General features: G+C 50.2%; 7 protein-coding genes across 7 annotated transcripts; 4 read left to right on the forward strand and 3 right to left on the reverse strand.

Annotated features, from left to right (window-relative positions):
* Positions 1 to 242: 242 nt before the first annotated feature.
* On the forward strand, positions 243 to 3,567 carry N7508_003967 (Recoverin; the record flags this gene model as incomplete). Its single annotated transcript, XM_058462033.1, has 5 exons — positions 243 to 1,344; positions 1,399 to 1,736; positions 1,794 to 2,229; positions 3,041 to 3,336; positions 3,388 to 3,567. 5 exons carry the CDS (start codon positions 243 to 245, stop codon positions 3,565 to 3,567), a joined length of 2,352 nt encoding a protein of 783 aa, XP_058320658.1.
* A 934-nt stretch (positions 3,568 to 4,501) lies between these two features.
* N7508_003968 (putative kinesin family protein (KinA)) lies at positions 4,502 to 7,519 on the reverse strand (the record flags this gene model as incomplete). The annotated part of the gene is made up of 5 exons (XM_058462034.1): positions 4,502 to 4,736; positions 4,795 to 7,220; positions 7,272 to 7,366; positions 7,435 to 7,460; positions 7,515 to 7,519. 5 exons carry the CDS (start codon positions 7,517 to 7,519, stop codon positions 4,502 to 4,504), a joined length of 2,787 nt encoding a protein of 928 aa, XP_058320659.1.
* Positions 7,520 to 8,153: 634 nt separating this feature from the next.
* ubc2 (E2 ubiquitin-conjugating protein RAD6) lies at positions 8,154 to 8,888 on the reverse strand (the record flags this gene model as incomplete). Its single annotated transcript, XM_058462035.1, has 4 exons — positions 8,154 to 8,277; positions 8,335 to 8,559; positions 8,613 to 8,677; positions 8,847 to 8,888. 4 exons carry the CDS (start codon positions 8,886 to 8,888, stop codon positions 8,154 to 8,156), a joined length of 456 nt encoding a protein of 151 aa, XP_058320660.1.
* Positions 8,889 to 9,303: 415 nt separating this feature from the next.
* On the forward strand, positions 9,304 to 10,704 carry N7508_003970 (thiolase family protein; the record flags this gene model as incomplete). Its single annotated transcript, XM_058462036.1, has 3 exons — positions 9,304 to 9,447; positions 9,503 to 10,447; positions 10,504 to 10,704. The coding sequence occupies 3 exons, from the start codon at positions 9,304 to 9,306 to the stop codon at positions 10,702 to 10,704; spliced, it is 1,290 nt and encodes a 429-aa protein (XP_058320661.1).
* Positions 10,705 to 11,027: 323 nt separating this feature from the next.
* Positions 11,028 to 13,393, forward strand: N7508_003971 (uncharacterized protein; the record flags this gene model as incomplete). Its single annotated transcript, XM_058462037.1, has 5 exons — positions 11,028 to 11,135; positions 11,189 to 12,106; positions 12,157 to 12,346; positions 12,401 to 13,141; positions 13,197 to 13,393. The coding sequence occupies 5 exons, from the start codon at positions 11,028 to 11,030 to the stop codon at positions 13,391 to 13,393; spliced, it is 2,154 nt and encodes a 717-aa protein (XP_058320662.1).
* Positions 13,394 to 13,516: 123 nt separating this feature from the next.
* On the reverse strand, positions 13,517 to 15,026 carry N7508_003972 (chitobiosyldiphosphodolichol beta-1,4 mannosyltransferase; the record flags this gene model as incomplete). The annotated part of the gene is made up of 3 exons (XM_058462038.1): positions 13,517 to 14,461; positions 14,517 to 14,713; positions 14,855 to 15,026. 3 exons carry the CDS (start codon positions 15,024 to 15,026, stop codon positions 13,517 to 13,519), a joined length of 1,314 nt encoding a protein of 437 aa, XP_058320663.1.
* A 336-nt stretch (positions 15,027 to 15,362) lies between these two features.
* Positions 15,363 to 18,192, forward strand: N7508_003973 (metal cation transporter MSC2; the record flags this gene model as incomplete). Its single annotated transcript, XM_058462039.1, has 4 exons — positions 15,363 to 15,808; positions 15,858 to 17,012; positions 17,073 to 17,291; positions 17,340 to 18,192. 4 exons carry the CDS (start codon positions 15,363 to 15,365, stop codon positions 18,190 to 18,192), a joined length of 2,673 nt encoding a protein of 890 aa, XP_058320664.1.
* Between the last annotated feature and the right edge of the window lie 191 nt (positions 18,193 to 18,383).

Here is an 18,383-nt window from a genome sequence, read left to right on the forward strand (position 1 = left end):
ATCGTTATCAGTCACGTGACAGGGCGTTGCCGGAGCTGTCCAGGTGTCAACTGTCAACTCGTTCTTCTTCCTCACTTGCTTTGGTGGATTTCCCACGGATGAGAACGTGATTCTCTCTTTTCGTGGTAGCTATAAGTGTGTGTATTTTGTCATCCATTCATCGAACCCCACTCCTATCCCCGTTTTTAAACAAACCCTCGAGGTTGACTTACAAGGCGCCCATATTCTTTAGAACGCTCACCATGCGGTTTACCGATCGGGCCTCGCTCCTCTCATCGGTTCTACTTGCAATTCCTTCATTCACATCGGCCTTTTACCTCCCCGGTGTCGCCCCAACATCCTACGATGAGGGTCAGTCAGTTCCGCTCTACGTCAACCACTTGACACCCGGTCTCTCGCGCGATGACCAGCTACATTCCGTTTTCTCCTACGATTACTACCACCCAGCGTTTCAATTTTGTCGCCCTGCAGATGGCCCCAAAGATGTAAGAGAATCATTGGGAAGCATTTTGTTTGGTGACCGGATTCGTACCTCCCCATTCGAGCTCCACATGGCAAAGAACGAGACCTGCAAATCGATTTGTGCAGAGGCCAAATTCGACGCCCGCAGCGCTAAATTTACCAATCGACGAATTTCCCAAGGCTACAAAATCAACTGGCTTGTGGATGGACTGCCGGCCGCGCAGTGGAATTACGACGGTGTTACCAAGACCAAGTTCTACAACCCTGGTTTCTCCCTTGGTGATCTCGATGACAGTGGACAAGCCCTGCTTAACAACCACTATGATATTGTAATTGATTACCACAAGGTGGGCTTCGGTGGCAAGGATAAATACCGCGTTGTTGGAGTGCTTGTCCAGCCTGAATCTCGCAAGAACTCTCGGAACTTGGATGATGGAACTGCTGAGTGCGGAACTCAGGGTGATGTTCTCACGCTGAATGAGGATGGCGAGACAACTGTTACCTGGACATACAGTGTTTACTGGAAGGAATCGCCAACTGCCTGGGCTACCCGATGGGATAAATACCTCCATGTCTATGACCCCAAGATTCACTGGTTTTCTCTCATCAACTCGGCTGTCTTTGTGGTGTTCCTTGTGGGCATGGTCAGCATGATTCTTGTCCGCGCACTTAAGAAGGACATTGCTCGCTACAACCGCCTGGATTCGTTCAACCTGGAGGATCTGGATGGTACCTCGGCTGCGATTGAGGACGGAGTCCAGGAGGATTCTGGCTGGAAATTGGTTCATGGCGATGTCTTCCGGTGCCCTAAGTCTCCGCTTCTCCTTAGTGTGATGCTGGGTAACGGTGCTCAGTTGTTTATGATGACCGGTGTCACTGTTGGTATGTATCTTGGCCCTTATTTTTTGCCCTCTTAATGCTGACTTTCTTATGTAGCATTCGCCCTCCTTGGCCTCCTTTCCCCCTCCAACCGTGGTTTCCTGGCTACTGCCATCCTCCTCATTTCCGCCCTCTTCGGTTCCATTGGCGGCTACGTATCAGCACGCGCATACAAGGCGTTTGGCGGCGAGGCATGGAGGCGCAACATAATCTTGACGCCTCTCTTTACGCCCGGAATCATCTTCGGTAGCTTCTTTATTCTCAATCTGTTCGTCTGGGCCAAGGGCTCCAGCGGTGCTGTGCCGTTTGGAACCATGCTTGCACTCGTCATGATCTGGTTTGTTATCAGTGTGCCATTGAGTGTGGCAGGTAGCTGGCTCGGATTCAAGCAATCGGTATATCTAATTCCTCTTCAATTCCATGTTCTTTGCAACTAACTTCATCTTCTACAGCCAATCGAAGGCCCTACAAAGACAAACCAGATCCCTCGTCAGGTCCCTCCAATGGCTGGCAGCCTGCGCACAATTCCGTCGATTTTGCTGACCGGAATTCTGCCCTTCGGTGCGATATTTGTCGAGCTCTACTTCATCATGACCTCCCTCTGGACCAACAAGATCTACTACATGTTTGGATTCTTGTTTCTTTGCTACGGGCTGATGATCATTACCTCCGCGGCCACAACTGTTCTGCTGGTATACTTCCTGCTGTGCGCAGAGAACTATCGGTGGCACTGGCGTGCCTTCGCGGGCGCCGGTATGACCGGAGGCTATGTCTTTGTGAATGCGCTCATCTTCTGGGCCACTCGAGTGAGCTTTGGTGGATTGACTGGGGCAGTGCTTTATGTTGGCTATTCGGCGCTGATCGCTTTCGTCGTGTTCATCTTGACTGGTAAGTCACCTTCTGTCTCCAATTGGGCTTCACTGACTTTTCAGGCTCTATCGGCTTCTTTGCCAGTTGGGCATTTATTCATCGCATCTATGGCTCGATCAAGGTGGACTAAATGTATAAGTAGAGATGTATATAAGTAATGAATAAAGTGCCAAGCCTCCCCGGATGTTCTGGACTTCTTCTCGCCACTTCGATCTGTAACTTCTTCCTCTTTGCTCTCTTTTCATCATCTACTCTTCACTCTCTCTATCTCTCTGTCTCTGTCTCTCTTGTCTCTATACTCTCGCTGATAATCGCCACTGTGCGTCTCCCCCTTACGTTGACTCCACGCCACCAAGACTCAGCCACACATCCCGTTTCTACCCCGCGTCACCATCTTCGCCGCTTTCGTTTTCGCATCGCTTTCCGAACTTGCAGCGTCTCTTTTCTTGGGCCATAATATACCGCATTTCAGTTTTGACCATGGGAAAGTCGTAAGTGCCACCTGTGTCGCCCCCTCCCGCGGCTCTGAACGGATGAGTGGAGACCGGCGCTTTTCCCCCTCGCCAGAGCAAGATCTCAGACCAAAAGGTTATACCTCTTGCGTGGGTTGTGTGTGGCCGCTGGAGAACTTGAACGCGCTGCAGCATGTAACCATGCGCTGACTCGTGCCCTGCAGTCAATCAAAGCTCTCGCCGACGCAGCTCGACGAGCTGCAAAGAGCCACACATTTCGATAAGAAGGAGCTACAGCAATGGTACAAAGGCATGCAACCACTCTGAGGCGTATTGAAGCTTGGGGAACGATCGCTGACTATGGACGCGCTATCCAGGCTTCCTCAAGGACTGCCCATCCGGCACCCTGACCAAGGAAGAGTTCCAGAAGATCTACCGACAATTCTTTCCCTTCGGCGACCCATCATCGTTCGCAAATTATGTCTTCCGCGTGTTCGACTCCGACAATAGTGGCATGATTGATTTCAAAGAGTTTATCTGCGCGCTTTCGGTGACGTCGCGGGGCAAGATGGAGGATAAGCTAGACTGGGCATTCCAGTTGTACGATATCGACGGAGACGGAAAGATCACTTACGACGAGATGCTGGCCATTGTCGAGGCGATCTATAAAATGGTATGTGCAGTGTGTATACAATCCGGAAGAATTCTTCTGACCGATTTGCAGGTGGGATCAATGGTGAAGCTCCCTGAAGATGAAGACACCCCGGAGAAGCGCGTACGGAAGATTTTCCGGATGATGGACAAGGACGAGAATGGAAGTCTTGATATTGAGGAATTCAAGGAGGGCAGCAAACGAGACGAGACCATTGTCAGTGCTCTGTCGCTTTATGATGGATTGGTTTAGATGGAAAGGCACGAATGTGCATGTTTGTGTTATTTCTTTTGGATTCCCCTATGCCTTTTGTATATTGTAGTGAAGTACATTACTCGTTAGATGGTTTGACCGAAACACTTCGACTCCGGTTTTCTCTTTGGCTGTTCGGCCTACAACTACAATTGTACTTGTCCAATTCCTAAATCAAAGCGAAGATGATATCACAAAGCGGCTCGCTTGTGCGAGTGGCAGCTGTTCTGTTGTATCTATTTGGATTTGGCCATGACCTAGTGAGAGAGTACTGTACTAGCGCGAATGGCTTGTCGTTGCTACACCATTGTTCAGTTCAATACTTTTGCGGGGTTATTATGATACGCAAATATGGTGTCTTGTTTCTCGCTACAGCTGGCTTGCACGCAGTAGGATTTCTATTGAAGATCTTGTCGACTGGGAGCAACGAAAGCCTTCCAAATGCGTAGCATGATATGCTAACCTGTTTGGGCAATTAGAAAACAAGAGGAAATCAGAAGGGAAACAGAAGGACAGGACTGAACTCGTATATAGTATGTCAAATCACATCAAATGCCCCTTCGCAGACTACCTACAAGCTCCTGTCTGCATTCTATCTGGAATTGATGTACACGGGTATCAGGAAGATCCAAGAACCTCCAGTCCTCGGCATGCAGGGCGCGATCTAATGTACTAAAACGAAAAAAAAAGAAACAAGGGGGAAGGAGTATGTCAAAATCACATCAGAACAAGAAAAAAGCTTGCCAGAAAGATCAAAAGAGGATAAGAAGAAACTCGTGAGACAGCGTTAATGGGAATCAAGTGGAATCAAGATCAGCCAAATGCTAATGACAAGAGCACGAATTGCACGACGTCCGGAGTACATGGCAGGCATCCGTCAAGTCTCAAGAGGAGCAATGCAAGAGACGAGCAGCTCTCCGAAGGTGCGATGGGATCATCGACGGTCGAAGAACCAGCTGCTGCGCTTGCCAGTCGCCTCTTGCGATTGTACACCCGCGACACTCGCGTTCGCCGGCCCGTCCGAGGTGCCACCGCCGCGTAGCGGCTTCGCGATGCGCGACCCCCCGAAACTAAAACTCGCATTGCCGTCCATACTGGGCAAGCCCCGGGTGGAGCCTTGCTTGGCTGCCTCCAGGCGCTCCTTGACGGCAGTGAGCTGAGCTTCGAATCTATGAAAGCGGTTAGCATTTAAGTGACCGAGTATCTGAGAGCTGGAGAAAATCATACCTGTGGTTGGCCTGGGTCAGTTTCTCTTGGCTCTCCTGGAGCAGGGCCTCCAAGCTGGCAATGCGCTCGTTACGTGCAATCAACTTGCGCTCAGCGATCGCCACCTCCTTCTTGAGACTACTGTTCTGCTCAACAAGCTGGCGCTGAACATGGGTTAGTTGCTCAAGGTTGCGCTCCAAGAAGGCCATCTTCTTCTGCTGAGCGCGGTTGTTGGAGGAACGAAGAACGTTGTTATACTGCTCTCGCGCATCATCCAGGGAAATCTCCAACTCGACCACTCGCTCGCAGCGGTTCTGCAAGTCACGCATGAGAGATTTCTTCATGGCATCGAACTCGGTGATTTGCTGCTGCAAAGTCTTGCTGGCAGCGCCATTGGTTGACGTGCGGGACTGGGTATCAACAAGGGATTGGCGCAACTTCGTTAACTCCTCATCCTTGCGCGAGATATCAGAGCGAAGATCCTCAGCTGCGGCAGTTTCGGCCTCCTTCTTCGTCGCGTAAACCTTCTCCAGGCGTCCACGAATCTCCTCAACGTCGCCTTCAGCAAGGTTGCGGGTCAGAAGTCCCTCGTAGTCTTGTTGAAGTTCATCCAATTTCTTCTCCAGGTCTGCGCGGCGGCTGTCCTGCAGCTCGCCAAAGTCGCTTCGATCATTCACTGTCAGCTCGGCCTGACGAATAAAGCCTTGTGCTTCAAGTAGATTCGTGCGGAGCTCGAGAATATCATCTGGGGCAATTGTTTCGCCCTCTGCGCTGATCTGGTGCAAGGAGTCAACGCGTTGGATCAGATCTTGTAGTTTGCGTTCGTTGTCGGAGAACACATCACCACCAAGGTCGAACCCAGCCATCATCTTGGCCATTTTTTCTGTTTTCTTCTTTTCCTTCTCATCAAGTGCCGCAGTGGTTTCCTTAGCTCGCATGCGAACATCCAGAAGCTGCTGCTTCACCTCATCAAGCTCGCCGGTGAGCTCAGAATTGGCCTCCCGGAGGCCATCCATGGTAATTGCCGCTTCCTTGCTCTCGTACGAGACCTTCTCGAGTTGCATGCGGAGCTCGTTCACCTCGGTTCCCAATCGCTCGTTGTCCTTGCCGGTTCGTGCACCATTCTCCTTCATGGATCTGAGCTCTTCCCGTGCCTCGCGGAGGCTGCGTTCCACATTGACAATGTGAGACTCCTTCTCCGAAATCTGGTCCTGGAACTCGTTCTCACGGCGCAAGAACTCCTCACGTTCATCCTTCTCCAGCACCAGGCTGGGAGTACTGGAACGATCCCCAACTCGGGAATCCGGACGCGGTGTTTCCGAACGAGCAGTTTCCTGAAGACGCGAAGGAGTACCAGGCCTTGGGGCACGTGCTTCGGCCTTTGCGGTACTGACAATTTCATTTCCACGCGAGGGAGTCCATTGGTCCTTGGGCACGCTATCGCCGCTACGCCACAGGCTGACTTCGCCCTCCAAAGCAGAGATGTAGCTTTCGAAATTTGTCATTTGGCTCTGCGCCTTCCGCAACAGTTGCTTCATCTCAGCTGGGCTGAGCTCTGCGTTAACCTTGGCCTTGTTCTTGATTGCCTTGGCACGTACACCAAATCGCAGGGTTGAGATCGTTTCGGCGTCGTTGTAGCTGCTGGGCGAACAGTTGATAATCAGGGTCGTCCGCGAGTTACCTCCCAAGGACTCTTGTAGAATTCGGGTAAGCTTAGAGTCACGGTAAGGAATATGTGTCGATTTGCCGTCTGTCAAAGCGTTGATGACCATTCCTAGAGCACTCAAACTCTTGTTGATCTTCTTGGCCTCCTCCAGGGTCTGGCCACTTGCGCCGGTCTTGCCGACCTTTTCACTACCAGCCAAATCGACCAAGAACAACTGGCCACTCTTGGCCGACCCGGTCTCGACATTCTTCTGAGTGACAGTGATAACGAAGATGGAGTGGGAACGAGATGATTCCTGGTTCATGTTGGTTGCAGCCACTGCTCGTGCTGTTCCTCCGCGGCGCATAACTTCATAGACCTCTTGGACGCTGGACACGTAAACCTCGAGCAATCCCTTCACATAGACTCCGCGAGACTTCTCCTCGTGGACTGGCAGGTTATCGTTCTGCGGCACCAAAAGATCGCGAATTCGCTCCATGTAAATTTCCATATAGCTGACCCGTACCGTGTACTCAATGTTGCTCGGGCTAGTCAGAATACTGGCAAAGATCTGCTCAATCATTCGAGGAATGATACCCTTGCCCTCGTCGTCATCGATGTCGGAACCCATCATAGTATACGACTTTCCGGCACCGGTCTGACCATAGGCGAAAACTGTTCCGTTATATCCATTGAGAATATCGTCCACGGTAGGTCGAATCGAGAAGTCGAAGATATCATTTTGCGCAGTGTTCATGGGGAACACACGATCGAAAGTGAATGACCCAGTCCCCTCACGAGACTGGAAGATCAGTCAGTATGGCCATGAAGGATTTCTTTCATAACAACTCACGTTGATGCTACATGACTCTTCATTCTCGAAATCAACAATCGGCTGGCCTCCGGAGGACAGTTCGACCTTGTTCTGCGGACGGAATCTGGCCACCACTATTCGTGTATAGTCAGCCTTGCGCTCCAAACGAATACTTCTGATCACTGAGCCCAGTTATGCATACCCTTGATGGTGTTTGACCCCGCAGCCCTGTCGAACTCTCAGTCAGCGTCGCCGCATGATCGAGTCGGGGGTTATACTCACGCCATGATTGTAGAGTGCGATTCAGGTATAACAGATCAAGTGAAAAAGAAGCCCCAGTAAGGGGTATGTGGGCCGCGGAACTCGTCAGAGGCGTTTGAAATAGGGCTTGGAATGTCTGTTGCGGTGTAGTGACGCGGAGGGGTTAAGGATCAGGGGGTCCACGCGCACCAGGCGTGGAGCAAAACGCTACAGACTAAGCAAGAATGAAGAAATGAAAACAGCAGCGAAGCTGCCAAAAGGAGAGTGAAGACACCGAAAGTACAGCTGGGACTTGCGGTGGAGGGGGAGGAAGATCGTGGGATTTGTTGACAGCCGCCCGTTCGGGATTTCTTGGCCGACCGCCCCGGACTCGGGATGCATAAGCTTAATCTCTATAGACATGCAACACCCTGGGAAGCGTGCATGAGCCTATTTTGTTTGGAGAGATGCAGAAAAAGCAGGCTAATGCACTAATGCAACTATGAAACTATACGCGCAACCGGCCTCAAGCCCGGGGGACTTGAACTATGAGAACATGTAGTAAAAAAGAGTAAAGCAGACCAAGCGCCAAACCCCACGCTGTGCAGATCAAACGGTCAGGCCATTGTGATATATCTCCGGATACCAACCAGCCTCATTTGGGCTCATTGAATGGGGTTTTCAATCATCCCAGCTCTTCTCAACAGTCTCCCGCACGCGCTTTGTGTATTCTTTGCGGTTGTCTTTGTACAGGTTCGAGGCCTCGACATTGGCGGGAGATGAGGTGTTGGGGTCATTCAAAAGACTGGATTCATAATTATGTTAGCACTTGCGAGCCGTTGGACCGAACGGGCAAGCTTACCTTTGGATACTAGTCAGGATGGCAGCAACGTCATAGGTTGGACTCCAGCGGTTCTGCAAAATGTCCAAACAGAGCTCACCAGTTCCATATACGTTGGGATGGAACATCTGACTGATGAATTTGACTCCAGGGGGCTTGTTGGGATACTGTTCTTCGAAGTTCATGACCAAGCGGAATGTGCCATCCTCGAAGGGAGTGTCGGCGGGGCCAATAATGACGGCATTCCTAAGAGTTTATCAGATATTAATTCCGGTGTGGAGGAAGAGGCGTGTGCATACCATGTCATCACATTATCGGCCACAGGGGATGCAGAGACGCCGGCTGGGGGATCGGTTTGCATGCGCTGTAGTCACAAAAATGTCAGAGGCGAACTATAACCTTGATGGAACGGAATGGGCATGATGCGAAGCAAGCGGATTAAGTCTTGGACATGTTGAGCAAGTCGGCTTCTTGCTGCACAGGGCCATATAATTCAAGTCAAAGCTCGAAGACAAAGTAATTGTCACGCGTACCTTGAAGTCCCGCATGAGACGGCGGCGGGCGGATGTAGACATGATTGATTGGCCGTAAGGTATGGATATGGTAGAATAATTGAAAAAGAAGCTTGACCTCTGTACACTGATACCAGTACAGACTCGGGGGGGTCGAAGACGGAGAGGAGGATGAAGGTCTGCGAGTTGATACAGCGACATGCGATGGAGGGGAAGGTCCGGAATAGATGTCCCAATGGAGAAATTATCCCCACCTGGCCTAGCTCTATGCGCAGATCACGGGACTGGCATTATGTCATACACGCTTATGTCATAATCGAAACAGCCTCGGCCCAGGCGGAGAAGCGGTTACTGGCGGTTGCGCGGCGGCATTCCGTATACTCATGTGCTTTTGGCCTTGCTTCTCTCCCCTCTTCCTCTCTTTATTTTTGTATTCTTTTCTCCCTTTTGTACAATCTTCCCCTACGCACATTTCAATATGATTTCTCCGGGCTTGTCTGCTCGTCTACCAAGGGTCTTCCCCGCATTCCGTACCCAGAGACACTTCAGCTCCGCACGTCCGACATGCAAGGAGATTCAGGATGCCTACATCCTGAGTGCATCTCGGACACCAACTGCCAAGGTGAGCTAGCTCTGGCAAGACTTCAAAAGACAACCTACTGATCTCATTGGCATAGTTCAATGGTTCATACGCTTCAGTGTCAGCACCTGAGCTCGGCGCGGTTGCCATTAAGTCCGCTCTCAGCAAATCAAAGATCCCCGTAGAGAAGATCACAGATGTTTATATGGGTAATGTTTTGCAGGGCTCCGTGGGTCAGGCTCCCGCACGTCAGGCGTCCATCTTCGCCGGTTTGCCTTCCACTGTCGAAGCTGTCACTATCAACAAAGTGTGTGCTTCTGGCCTAAAGGCGGTGGCAATTGCTGCACAGAACATTCAGCTGGGTCTGGCAGAGGCACAGGTAGCAGGCGGTATGGAGAACATGACTCGTGTCCCATATTACATGGCTCGTGCCAGTCAATTACCACCTTTCGGCGAGATCAAGCTAGAGGACGGCTTGATCAAGGACGGACTGTGGGATGTGTACAACAAGTTCCACATGGGCATCTGCGCGGAGCAGACCGCTAAGAAATATGAAATTTCCCGGGAAGACCAGGATCAATATGCCATTCAGTCTTACGAGCGAGCCCAGCAGGCATGGAAGGACAACAAATTCGCCGATGAGATTGCCGCAGTCACTGTCAAGGGTAAGAAGGGCGACACGGTCATTGAGCGTGACGAAGGATTCGAGAACTTGCGTGCCGACAAGCTGAAGACACTGAAGCCCGCTTTCCTGCGGGATGGTACCGGTACCGTGACCGCCGGTAACGCATCGACAATGAATGACGGAGCATCAGCTCTGATCCTGGGTAACAAGGAGCTTGCTCGTGCATATGGTGCTGGTGGGCGTGCTTTGGCCCGCATTGTGTCCTCGGCCGATGCCGCTATCGACCCTGTAGACTTCCCCGTTGCCCCTGCCAAGGCAGTTCCAATTGCATTGGAGCGTGCTGGTATCACCAAGGACCAGGTCGCGGTGTGGGAATTCAACGAAGCCTTTGCGGCCGTTATCAAGGCCAATGAGAAGGTAAGTACACAGCTTGTCCCATCTGACAATATGCATATCTAACTTGGATTATATAGATTCTCGGCTTGCAAAACGCCAATGTCAACATGCTTGGAGGTGCTATCTCCCTCGGCCACGCTCTCGGTAGCTCAGGCTCACGTATCCTTGTCACCTTGCTCCACCAGTTGCAACCTGGCGAGTACGGCGTGGCTGCTATCTGTAACGGAGGTGGTGCTGCAACTGCGATGGTTGTGCAGAAATTGGATCGGGTTGATTAATTTCCCCAAGGCGCTGTCATGTCTCCGACAGCCTGATGATACCCCGACGTGAAAATTCCCAAATTGAATATGGGGATGAACACAGTGTTCCTATTAAAATCAAATTAGCAACACGTAGCCACATAGTCATCTCAATCTGAAGATATTTGATGTATAACAAATCAAGAACAGCTTCAACGCTGAGGCATAGACACCTGATTTCTCAGGACGCAATACCCGCAGAATGCTGTTCGTCTAACCACAACAACTCAAGCTTCTTCAATATCTTCCACGTTACTACTTCAAAGACATGCAGATTATACAGATCCCTCAGTCTTGAAAATATGCTGGATTCCGTTGAGCTATCGGGGTTCCCCTCGTGCACTGATGCCATCTCTTGGTCCTCAGACGGCGAGCTTGCAGTTGCTGTCGGAGATTACTTTCAGATCTTGGTATCTGCCTATGTGCTCGAATCGCCTAAATTGATGACTGATAATTTTCACAGACGCCAAAATATGGCAAACCAGAGGAGCCAACACCGAATGCAACAAGGGATTGGCACAGAATCCGCGTCAAGGCCAATCTATTCACGCACTCTGAATGGCCTACTTTCCTAGCCCAAGACCGGGATGCCTTCTCAATCGCCGCAGAGCAATCAAACAGTATAGTAGTTGGACTAGCTTGGTCACCACCTGGACTAGGCAAATTCCGACGCAGTATCCTAGCAGTGTTAACCTCCAATCTGCTTCTATCCCTTTGGGAGGCTGTCGGCCCACAGAAGCAATGGACCCGAATTTCTATCGTCAACCACGCGTTACAGTCCCATTTCGAAGATTCGAAGCAATCAGAGAGTCTCGCATTTCGGAAAGGTAGCATTCGATCCTTCACTTGGTGTGAACCTCTGAAGGCTTCAACTCTCCCTGCCGGTTCTTCTTTTCTGCCCGCGTACGAAGGTCGTTGGGGAATTCCCCTATTGACAGTGGTGAATGACCTCAACGAAGTCGTTATAGTACGGCCCCGTAGATCAGAATTATCAGAGGGTTCTCTCTGCTCTCATCAATTGCATGTTCTGGCAGTTCACCCGCTCGAAAGCGAAGGAGTGAACAATCCTCACCTCTGCTCGAGTTCCCTTCTTCAAAATGCATTCAAAGAGAAAGAGCGGGCCAGCTCAGCTTCCTGTGGCCCGTGGCTGGTTTCACCACTGACGAGCCCAACAAATTCCGGCTCTGCTGTTGCTATGCTGGCTCTTGTATGCGGAACGCAGCTTCGACTTTTGAACATCCAAGTCATTGTCGGAGAATCACGCCTAAGTGATCTGGACTCATACGCCTTGCCAGTCGCATTAAAAGAGCATCACTGGGGTCTCTTAAGCGAGAAATTGGCACGTCTCAACATTACTGGTCCATTAAAATGGCTATATGATGTATGTTTAGTCTTTGCATTGTCCCTTCTTCGTACTGACATATCTACCAGCAACCGTATACCGAGCTTTCCCTCGTGGTTGGCATTATGGCAGGATTTATCACCATTTCCGTGCCCGCTAACACTTACAGTGGCCACGACGCCAATTTTGACGCCCTCGCAGTTCGTGAATGGCCGATCTACAACCCGGAAACAGAGGAAAATATGGGGTGCAATGAAAGGCACTGGGAGCCGATATCTGGTACGTTCTTTTTTTTTTCTTCTCATTAATTGGTCGGAAACTGACGTATACTAGCAATGACCACTTGTGTGGATGAAAAAAATAACATACGCAGCTTTGGCCTAGGTACTTTGGGTGGACTTGGTCTGATCACAGAACTGCGCCAACTTCGAAAGGGAAATCCCTTACAACGACCACGGTGGAAACATATCGTCGAAGACCACCAAGAGCAATTCGATCTGGATCATGATTTAGGGGGAAACTCAATATCCAGAATTTGGGGACTTTCGTCTTATCGCAATGTCACAGCGGTCCTCTTCACTAGACACCCGACAGATATGCTTGAGTACCGTGTCGCTTCTGACGACAAATCTACTATCATCTTCTCGTCAGAGTTGGAACATGACTTGGCCGCCTCTTTTTTCGTACCACGAATTTCCAACAGCCAAAGTCCGTTGCATATCCAGCGAGAATCGGCACTGAATTGCGTGTTGCCTGGTGATGGTGACCTCGAACCTGATCCGGACAGCCAGCGACTGGTTCATGTCGCCATCTGCTGCGCCATTACATGTGGTAAAACCAAGTCTCTTCTGACAAATGCTCGAAAGTCTCTCGAGCGTCTCGCGGTTGTTACAGGCGCTGATCTCAGTGACGAGATGCACAAATACAACAACGAATCAACCGAGATCGCTCCGAGGTCCGAAAATCAGCTCAATGGCCCAGGCGGTCATATTTTCGAGCGGTGCGACATTTGTGACGCTGGAATCGGTTGGCACTCACCCCAGGAGGCTAAGTGTGCAAATGGTCATCTTTTCAGTAAGCTACCTCGTGATAATGTTATTGGTGCAGGCTTCTTAACTCTTTCCATTAGCTCGATGCGGATTGTCTTTCCTTGCCATTCAAGAGCCCGGAATATCCAAATATTGCTCTCTGTGTCACACAGAATACATCGACGAAGACTCCTTGGCTCTTATGCATGGTGGCAGGCTGAGCCGAACTTTCAGCGAGCTTTTCGAGGCTTTCGACACATGCCTGTATTGCGGAGGGAAATTCCAGCCAGCTTTATAGGATTCTATGCATAATTTAGCATGATAGAAGGGCGTGGTGCTGCGCGGTAATGTCCCTCAAAACAGAAGCTCTATTTTCTTTGCATGTGCAGGTAACAATATGGTCGGATTGTATCATTGAGGCCTACGTTAAACCAAGAAGAGGAGCCGCAATGGGATCCCATTCATCGTCCCAACATCGAGAACTTTCTTTCTGTGCGCCTTGACGAAGAGTCTCCAGCCTGCTGCTGTTTCCGAACAATTCGATCAAATGCTCGGCCAACTCTTCAGAGCTACCAAAGCCAAGTCCATTGACACCCTCCGTCACCAATTCAGGCCACGCCTTGAAACGGTCCCACCCGACGACCGGAAGACCAGCGCCAAACATATCTACGACCTTCATTGGGAGATCCACTCCACTGCTGCTGGTATGTAAACTGACACCCAAAGACGCAGACGCCAGCAACTTTGCATAGTCCGGCACGCTCAGCCATGCAGTTCGAATAGTGACCTTTTGAAGTTTGCCAGATTTCTCTAATAAGGCAATTTGTTCCAAATACATATCTTTCTGTGGACCCTTGCCTGTAATAATGGCCAAGACCTCAGGGAGATGAGGTTGAGTCGTAGTGGCCAGTTCAGAGTACCTGAGAAGAGCATCTATGAGGACGGAGAAATCTTCATCCGCAGTCCAGGAAGTAGAACTGACAAGAACACGGAGAGTTCCTGCATTTAGAAAGGAGCGAACTTCCCTGGTTTCCGGTAAATTTGCAAGGAACTCGGTCCGTACACTTGAGTCAAGTATGGGACTGAAGTGGCTTGCAGGGCGGTCATGTAAAGGCAAAATGGGGTGTTGTAACTCAAATTCCTTCTTGAGGAAATACTTCATAGCATCTGTCACACATAGATGGGCCGAGGCAGATTTGCAGAAGACTTTCTCATACCAGGTCGATAGTTTCACCAATGGGTGGTTTTGGCCAAGTTTTAGAGCGAGTATGGAGTATCCGAAATTGTGCCAGTCAATGACAAGCTTTGTTTGGCGCAGGAAGCAGGTGATGGAAGCGATTGCGAGTGTAGGAATGGATGGTGGGTTCTATAGATCAGCTGATTAGTCGCCATATCACCCACGTAGTACCCGGAAAACATACCTGAACTAAAAGCCACTTAGCCGGTTTTGTAGTGTATGCAAGACATTGCCATAGACAAAACACTTGGAAAAGTACTTTCAATGGCCCGTAGATTGTGAACAGAAATTTGTTACTAGTTTGTAGCATGGCTGGGTGTGGGCGAAGTGGTACAATGGTAATATTGGGGTTGGAGGTAATATCAGGATGGGGATCAGATTCTTAAGAGTTTTGGCAGTCAGCAAGATTATCCCGAAGAGTGATATCCATTGATGTTGCAAAGCGTTGGATCCAACCTTTATATCCAATGATCACCACCTCCCCGCCGTGTTTCGCGATGCTTAATGCATGGTATTGCATACGTGGACTGCGACCGATATCCCCAAGAACGAGTATTTGAACAGTCGGTTTTGTGGTCCTATTGGCGCCTGAAGACGCTGGTTGCTGTGGTTCATATTGCGAAGGAAGTAGAAGGATCAACACCGTGAGCACGCTGGAGAGACAGAAGGCTATGCTAATTAGTGACTCGATCATGGTGATAATGACGCTTTAAGGGGATCCCTCCTGATATCAGGAGTGGCATGAGCAAAGCCAAGTGATGAATCGCGAAGGACAACACGCTCGATAAGATAAGAATCACGTGCAGCGCAGTTGGCCTTCAAGGTTCCCATTGACGACTTGTTGTCTCTTCAGTAACTTGTTTCTTAGGGCGCTTGACGCCATATTCTTATACCTGTACGCTCCTGTCCAGGCGATGCTGAGTCTGACTTGATCTGCGAGGATCCGCACTCCTCCCCGATATCTTGGCATAGTGCCCCATCTCCTATCTTGCTCCGACTTCCCATTCAGCGCGCATTGCCAACCTTCGACATGTTAACGGGGGGACCGTCCCTGGGTGTGGAGCTCACTCCGCCTGACAATGGACACAACCATGGCCATACTCATCGCGGTCACTCACGATCCAATCGCTGGGCGCAACCTCCGCCTCCCATCCCACAGTCGGTCAACAGCCTCCCCCAACCTGACGTCAATGGGGTGAATTCAAGCTATTCATACGGACATGCGCATCAATCTTCGAACAGCCATAAACGCTCGCATTCGAGCGCCCAACACGATCACCATGATCACGACCATGCAAACGACGACCATGGCCATCACCACGATCACGATCATCATGGCCATCATGGCCATCATGGTCATACCCATAGTGTATCTTCGGTTCATAATTGCGCGCTGCAAAATCCCGATTCAAAAAGCGCCCATGGATTTATGCCCGTGGATACAACTATCAAGGCAGATTCCAGCCCCGATCAAATGTACGTGAGCTGGATGTTGCTTAGAAATAATAACTGACTCTCATTATAGTCATGAGATCTTGAATGGCGCTCTTATTGTTTTGCCCTGGATTGTGCTATCTTGGTATAACAGGAAGATTGCGCAAGCACCTGGGTCGGTTCCTACAGATACCGCGAAAGCAGCAATTCCCATTGTGTCTGTGGGGCAAGTCGGACAGAAAACATGCATCTTGACTGCATTCACGCTTGTGTTGTTCGGCTGTGGTCAGCTGCTCCGAATCAACCTCCAGAAGACAGGACCATTAGGGGCATCGTCAATCAAATTCCCGGCTGTGAATGCGAAGACCGCTCAAGCTTCTCTTTCACAGATTTTCTCGGTAGCACTGCCGATATTCGCAGCGCTGAAAATCGGTGGCTTTTTGGTTGCCTTTGCGCTACTCCTTGTGAGTGCATCAGGGGTACCGACTGTCATCAATAGCAACCCCCGCGCCCAGGAACGATACAGTAAAAAGAAGATGTCCCTTGCTCTTCTTTCACTGGTTACTGTGTCAAGTTTTTTGGGGCTGAACTATCCCTGGGACTCGTCTCCTTTCTTTGGATATGTCGCTCTCTTGGCATCTATCTTCATTTTGGCTCCCCCGTTCCCTTATTTGCGTCAGGATGGCCCTATCCCTGAGCCAGGTCTCGTTGCATTGCACGGAAAAACTTCCGACATAAGCCAGTCTTCTATCGTAGTTACAACTGACGCACCATTGGCTGTCATATCCGGATTCTCTCTTGCGCTGCTCACTCTAGTTTTCACTCGAGGAATCGGCTTCGGCGTGTCAGATACGTCATATCTCCTCGTCCCTACAGGGCTGTTTGCGGTTTCTCTCATGGCGTCTCTGCCCAAAGGTCTTCGATCTTCCAACAAAACCGGGCTCGTTATCAGCACTGGAGCTGCAGCCCTTCTTTGCTCCCCTCACATGCAGGATAATTTTATTATATTATATGCTGCGCGTGGAATCTTATCCATGGCCTCGTTCTTGGCTTCCCGAATGGATGATAGTCATTTGCATTCCGATTCCCACGCACACAATCACACAAGCCACAGTCACAGTCATTCGCACGCCATCGTCGAAGCGTCGCGCGTGTCGAAGTGGCTCCTCCATAAGAGCGAGCCCTACCCTTTGCTACATAGCATTCTGAAAGAGAAGGACTCTCGTAGTATCTTCTACTTCATGTGGTGAGTCAAACCTCCGGAGTTCCAACTTCCACAATCGAAACTTTACTAACATTGTTGCAGTTTAAACTTTACTTTTATGCTCGTTCAGCTATCTTATGGTTTCCTGACTGGATCATTGGGCTTGCTTAGTGACAGTATTCACATGTTCTTCGATTGTCTCGCGCTTGTGGTTGGTTTATGCGCTGCTGTCATGAGCAAATGGCCTCCGAACGCTCGATTCCCTTACGGCTATGGGAAAGTTGACACGTTGTCTGGATTTGCCAATGGCATTTTCCTCATGTGAGTACTATTGGGTGCCATTCAAAAGTCAAATCTAACAAGTACCAGGATCATCAGCGTGGAGATCATTTACGAGGCGGTGGAACGGCTGTCATCAGGAAGTGAAATGCAACGTATCGGGGAGCTTTTGGCTGTCAGCATTGCTGGTTTAGCCGTCAATCTTGTCGGCATCTTCAGCTTTGAGCATGGTCATCATCATGGCCACGATCACGGGCATGGCCACTCTCATGGCAATGAGAACATGCACGGCATCTTCTTGCATATTCTTGCAGATACACTTGGATCGGTGGCTGTTGTGATATCGACCATTCTTGTGCACTATTCTGGCTGGTCGGGCTACGACCCTTTGGCATCTTGCTTTATTGCCATACTAATCTTCGCCTCGGCGGTTCCCCTGGTCACGAGCACCGCCAAATCCTTGCTGCTCACTCTACCAGCCGATACCGAATATAATGTTCGTGAAACCTTAGCGGGTGTCAGCACCTTGAGGGGCGTGGTCAGTTATACCGTACCCAAATTTTGGCTCGATGATACCGGGACAACGTCAGAGCACAGCCATTCACATGATCACCCCGATCATGGCGATTGCGGACATCAACACAATTATAGTCACAGCCACCATGGCCATGACCATGACCATGATCACGGCCACTCCCATACGCATAGCCATTCTCATGCTCACGATCATGATCATGATCATGACCATGACCACGAGCACGAGAAAAAGCCACAGAACATCTTCGGTGTGATTCACGTCATTGCGTCCCGGGGCGCAGATTTCGAAGATGTGCGTCAAAGGACTGTCGATTATCTCCGCGAAAGAAATATGGATATTCTGGTCCAAGTTGAGCGCGATGGAGATGCACGCTGTTGGTGTGGTGGCGGAGGCAAGGGCTTGTAACTGGTTACAGTCAATCTTGGTTCCACCAACAACCGACTCATTCGAAGGGCAGTCAAGATACGCTGCGCATTTCCGCTCTCGGTCACCAGGCCGAGGTCTATATCTCTTGTACAGACAGGATTGGATACCCCAGTTTGCCCAGTGGATTTACCATTCAGCAGCACATAGTCTTCACAGTCAATGACATCGAT

The sequence above is a fragment of the Penicillium antarcticum genome (genome assembly GCF_028974205.1).
Source record: "Penicillium antarcticum strain IBT 31339 chromosome Unknown utg000004l_segment0_segment0, whole genome shotgun sequence".
NCBI lineage: Eukaryota > Fungi > Ascomycota > Eurotiomycetes > Eurotiales > Aspergillaceae > Penicillium > Penicillium antarcticum.